At 34.8% G+C, this 6,000-nt stretch overlaps 1 protein-coding gene across 2 annotated transcripts; it reads left to right on the top strand.

Moving 5' to 3' along the window:
* Window positions 1–224: 224 nt before the first annotated feature.
* On the top strand, window positions 225–4,386 carry LOC18110330 (protein DETOXIFICATION 18). Of its 2 annotated transcripts, none has more exons than XM_024581072.2 (8): window positions 225–591; window positions 911–1,455; window positions 1,541–1,627; window positions 1,731–1,787; window positions 1,889–2,127; window positions 2,242–2,360; window positions 2,613–2,724; window positions 4,132–4,386. In XM_024581072.2, exons 1-8 carry the CDS (start codon window positions 310–312, stop codon window positions 4,194–4,196), a joined length of 1,506 nt encoding a protein of 501 aa, XP_024436840.2. In that variant the 5' UTR covers window positions 225–309; the 3' UTR covers window positions 4,197–4,386. The 2 variants fall into 2 exon arrangements, with proteins under 2 accessions (XP_024436840.2, XP_024436839.2); XM_024581071.2 differs by having other exon boundaries at window positions 4,129–4,386.
* Window positions 4,387–6,000: the final 1,614 nt, after the last annotated feature.

Genomic DNA, 6,000 nt, shown 5'->3' with positions numbered 1-6,000 from the left:
AACACATACATTCAAATATCTCTGAATTCATAACCAAATATTGAGGTGGTTGACGCATGTCGGGTCCAACGGCTGAATGTTATGTTCATGTTTTTTGTGCCCCATCAATTAATTTGTACGGTGACATTGATCCAATTTAATGTGCATTAAAGTTTTAAAGAACATTAATTTCACATGTTATCTTCAAAGAAAATGTGCAGTGACACACTGACACTTTACAATAATGGCATACATATCTAATGTAAAATCAACCATAAAACTAATAAATCTTTTTCTCTTGAAAGAAGGATCATAGAGATAGCTGTAGAGATGCCAAAAACAAGTTTAGATACTGCTTTACCCTTGTTGCAGGCTTATGATCATCATTGTGAAGATCAAAATGGCGAAGGAAGATGCTGGTGGATCAAACTATTGGATGTCGAAGAAGGCAAAGGCCAAGTCTTGTTTTCACTGCCCATGATCCTTACTAATGCTTTCTACTATCTAATAACTTTGGTTTCTGTCATGTTTGCCGGTCACCTTGGTCAGCTTGAGCTTGCCGGCGCCACTCTTGGGAATTCATGGTGCACTGTCACTGGCATTGCTTTCATGGTACGTTTCTCTCCCTCTCATCCCCCACCCCCGTCCACACACACACACACACACACACACACACACAGAGGAATAATTTAATGATATTATCATATATATGGTTATGAACATACAATCAAGGAAAATGATTTGGAGTAGGAATGGCAGAGCTCTAGCTTAAGTGGTGTGCATCCTTAATTTGAATTGATTCCTATTTCTGCTACATAGAGCAATGTCTTAGTCCTTTTGGGCCTAATGCTTCTATCAACTCTTTTTGTTTATCAAGTATACATATGATCCTGGTTTCTAATTTTCTTTCTCTTTCTCTTCCTTCTCCCAGACTGGATTAAGTGGAGCACTTGAGACACTTTGTGGTCAAGCATTTGGTGCAAAACTATACAGAACATTAGGAATTCATCTTCAAGCTTCTTGCATCATATCCTTTCTGTGCTCCATAATCATAAGCATTATCTGGCTTTACACAGAGCCCTTACTCATCTTCCTCCGTCAAGATCCTCAAATTTCAAAAGCTGCTGCTCTTTACTTAAAGTATTTGATTCCAGGCATATTTGCATTTGGATTCCTTCAAAACATCTTGAGGTTTCTTCAGACACAATCTGTTGTCATGCCCCTCATCCTGCTTTCAGGAATCCCAATGTGCATTCACATCGGTACAGCTTATGCATTGGTTCATAAGACAGCTCTTGGTTTCAGAGGAGCTTCGTTGGCGGTTTCAATATCTTTGTGGATTTCAACTCTTGTGTTGGTCATATATGTGATTTATTCAAAGAAATTTAAACATACTTGGGAGGGGTTTTCTTCTGAATCATTACGTCACATCCCAATAAACTTGAAACTGGCCCTGCCCTCTGCTGCAATGGTGTGGTAAGAGAACAAAAAATGTTTCGTTTTATTGGTAGCAGGTTTGTGATGTCATATATCTTACAAGCTCTCTTTGATGATTTGCTAGTTTGGAGTACTGGGCATTCGAGCTTTTGGTGCTCATAGCAGGAGTGATGCCAAACGCAGAACTAACTACATCTGTGATTGCAATGTGGTATGCTTTACAGTTTACACCACAACACATTTTTTGCTAAAATGTAACTGTTCTGCACTTGTTTTCCTGACTTGACTATGGTGATGTTCTCGTTTCTCTTCAGTGTGAACACAGAAGACATTGCCTACATGTGTACCTCAGGTCTAAGCGCTACTGTGAGGTAAATGGTTGGAAATTAATTTGACACTTCTTAGTTATAGCATTTCCGTAATTTGATCCTATACGCTTTTAGATATTGAAACTACGAATTTCTGTTAATAGTACAAGGGTGTCTAATGAGTTGGGAGCAGGAAATCCTGATAAAGCTAAACAAGCCATGGCTACGACTCTCAAGCTCTCTGTCCTTCTTGCTCTTCTAATTGTTTTAGCACTAGCCACTGGTCATGATATCTGGGCTGGCTTCTTCACTGATGACCTTTCCATTATAAAAGCCTTTGCCTCGATGACACCTTTCCTTGCTATCTCTATCGCACTTGATGCCTTCCAAGTCGTCTTTACAGGTTTCAAGGATCCTATTTCTTTCCTTATCTGCTCTAATTTCTCTATCCTTTCCTTGAGGTGGCTAACTGTATGACTTGTTCAGATCTTAATGTAAGTATTTTAATTTGACGCAGGGGTAACAAGAGGGTGTGGTTGGCAGAATCTGGCTGTTATTGTAAATGTAGCAACATTCTTTTGCATTGGAATGCCGATGGCAACCCTCCTCGGATTTAAGTTTAAGCTTTATTCTAAGGTGAAGCCAAACAAAAATAGTCTGTTTCTGCGTTTACTTACACAAGCATGCAGCTATTCACAGACACACATTAGACATTTTCACCTTCTATGACAGCAATTTCCCTGCATACAAAATTGAGGAAAATGCACCTAGTAACTCATCTTATTCTCAATCTTTGTCCTCTGGATTTTCATATTCTGTTTACTCATCTTATTTTCAATCTTTCTTCTATCGATTTTCATGTTCTGTTGTGGGACCATTTGGGATCAGGGATTATGGATTGGTTTAATCTGCGGTCTGTCATGCCAAACCTGCACTCTGTTGTTGATTACACTGCGTACAAAATGGACTAGAATGGATCTCTCAGAACCAGAGGAAAATGGTAAGGAAAACTCAAACTTGCCTTGATAAAATCTCGAAAGTATGCTTTTGATGAAGAGGGACAGATAGGAGAAACTCAGATGCCATAATGTTCTATTGACCGGGACAACATGGAGAATTTTGTCAATGAAAGCTCTCTCTTTTTTGCAATAAATTGGTAATTTTGCAGTGCAGAGAATTTGACTTCATTTTTCATAGCACTTTTTAAATAAATACTGGAGATTATGAATGGCCAAGGCTGTCATTTTCAGATCAGGGAAAGGAGAAATAAAATTGCAAGGCAGAAGAGCTATGTCACATGTTTCACACCATTTGGTCGTCTTTTTTTTTTTTTTCCTTCCCTTTTTTTCTTTTTATTGACATGAGTTGAAGTAGTAATATAATTAGAGGGCGTTTGTCTACGCGGCTGCGGCTGCGGCTGCGGTTGAAATAAAACGCAGCAAACATATATTTGGTTATAGAAAAAAACGTCTTTAATTGTTCATGGGTCCCACCTTTTACTGCGTTGCAAACTCAGTAATCGCGAAGCAGCAGGAGGCTGCTTTTGTTTCAACAATAAACAATGGGCAACATATTTACGCACTGTGCATGCTAATTAATTAGCATGCACAGTGTAACTTGCATACACTGTACACTGTATGCATGTTACACTGTTCATGCTAATTAATTAGCATGAATAACAGTTCCGGTTGGACCGGTTCCGGCCAAACCGGTTTCGGTTTAAAGCTTAAAATACATTGAACCATGTCCAACCCTTTAAAATAAAAATTATTTTTAATTTTTTAATTATTTTTTATTCGAAAAACTAGTGTTTAACATTATTTAATGACACTACATAAATTAGACAAGGATCGCTTGATAAAGTAGCATTTGCAGAATTTGATCGCAATCCCAATTTCGTTCTTGATTATATTTTACCTGATGTTATTGCGCGCTTAAAAAACCAAAAAAATTATAGTCCTTGTCGGATATATTTCATACGTGATGAAATTGTAGATATTTTAATGGAACAATAAAAAATATTTTATATAAAGTATTATTTATTTCATGATGTAATAACAAAAGTTAAATCTACAATATTTAAATTAAAAACTATCAATATTAATATATATTTTTTAAAATTATTTTATAACCTCAATTTCAAAAGCATTATTAACCAAATACATTAAACTATTTTTTTTCAACCTCAATTTCAACCACAGTTTTAACCAAACACCTATTTTTTCAAACCAACCTCAATTAAAAGTACTTTTTATAAAACAACTTTTTTCAAACCACAACCACAACAGCTACCGCAATACCAAACACACTCTTAGATAAGTAACTCGCTCGCGCTTTGCTAAGGATTGTAATAATTTTTTAACGCAAAAATTGCTCATGTATTTTGTTGTTGTTGTTGTTGTAGCAGGGTATTCTCCAACCCTTTCCAAACCAGAAGACCAATCCTCTTCCTGGTATCGTCGGGCATCTTAAAGCGGGTTCCACTACTAGCGAGGATTCAAACTGTGTTTGCCTCACAGGGAGGACCAGCCCTTCGCTGCTATAACCAACCTCTAATGTATTGCTGATTTGTTTTTTAATAGATTTTTTATTATCAAGAATTCAAAATTCTATGCATATTGTTCGAAACCTTTTTTAAATACGACAGTAGTATATTAGATGATATATTTTTAAAAATATTTAGATGATAGTATACAAGATTTGCTTGTGCCAACCTATGATAAATTTTCAAATTCATGACCAGTGTTATGAAATCGTGATAATTCTATAGAAAACAGTTCAAAATAAATAATGAAACCCAATTTTCAATCAACAAAATATTGAATGATGAAATTGAAAAAAAAACATTCAATTTAAAAAAAAAAACAAAAAACAACATAAGTCAACCTAATTTAACTTTCCAAACTCACGACTTGGGTCATGAGAACCTAATAACCCCATGAAAAACAATTTGAAAAAACATACGATGCTCAATTCCCCATCAATCAAATGTTGATGGATGAAATTAGAGAAAAACTTAATTTGAAAAAAAAGGACAAAAAAGATGCAAGTCAACCAAGGTTAGCTTGTCAAACTTGAGACCTGGGTTAGCTTTTCCCGGATTATGAGATTGAGATAAGTCCATATAAAATAAATAAAAAAATTATAAAGCCTAATACCCAACTACTCCAATGTTGAAGGATACATTTGATAAAAAAAATCAAATAACAAAAAGTACCAAATAAAATTGACCCCAGTTAACCCAAACTAATCTGCTAAAATCACGACCTAAGTCTCAATACTAAAATAACCTAATAGAAATCAAACAAAAAAAAATCTTGAAGCTCAATTCTTAACAAATCTGATGATGAATGATGAAATTGCAAAAACAATAATGATTAAAAAAGAACAAAAAAAAAACAGCTCAATTATCCAGCCAAACTCGTGATCAGATTCATGATACCAAGATAACCAAATAGAAAGCAAACCGAATAAAATTACAAAACACGATTCCTAGAGAACCTAACATTTAAGGATTAAATTGAAAAAAAAACTAAAGTAAAAGATTGAGGATCAAATTTGATATCCAAAAACAAATGAGACCATTTTGCTATTTTAGTTAATGTCATGTGCAAAAATCATGGGAACGAGAGAGAAAAGAGAGAGAGAGAAAAAAAAGGGGAAGATTAGGCCGCCAAAGACAAACCAAACCTCCTTTATGCATTTGTGTTGTCTTGGAGGGAAGAGTTTATCGAGGCAAATCAAATAATATCAAGGAAGGCCGCCAATGGATAATGGTAGCCACTGTATGCACCACCCAAATTAGATTGACGTTCTCACATGCTAATGCATATGTTGCATCTACCAACCATTTCCCTCTATTTTTTTCAATCCAGTCCCTAAACATTTATTTCAGTTTCAAACTCGGTCCCTAAAACTTCAATTGTTCTAAATCAATGAAATCAAAATGTATTTTGCCAAATCAAGCATCAAACAAGTACTGGATTTTTTCCTCGACATTATAAGAACCCAACATGAAGTCAATTAAAGCAAACTATCAAGTCAAATCCCTAATAAATCAATTTGGAAGGATAAAATTGAAGAGCGAAAAAAACCTGAGTGAAAAAAAAAAACACAAATGATGCCATTATTACAATCCACAATAACTTTGTGCCTTGATCTACAATAGTTTTCCTAATTTTTTTTTTTGTAATTGCAATGTAATTATAATTTTTAATAGTAATAACAAGTTGTTTAAAATATATCGTATCAACAAATAATTTTATAGTTTTAAAGT

The sequence above is a fragment of the Populus trichocarpa genome, chromosome 11 (assembly GCF_000002775.5).
Source record: "Populus trichocarpa isolate Nisqually-1 chromosome 11, P.trichocarpa_v4.1, whole genome shotgun sequence".
NCBI lineage: Eukaryota > Viridiplantae > Streptophyta > Magnoliopsida > Malpighiales > Salicaceae > Populus > Populus trichocarpa.
This window is presented reverse-complemented; position numbering and strand designations above follow the sequence as displayed.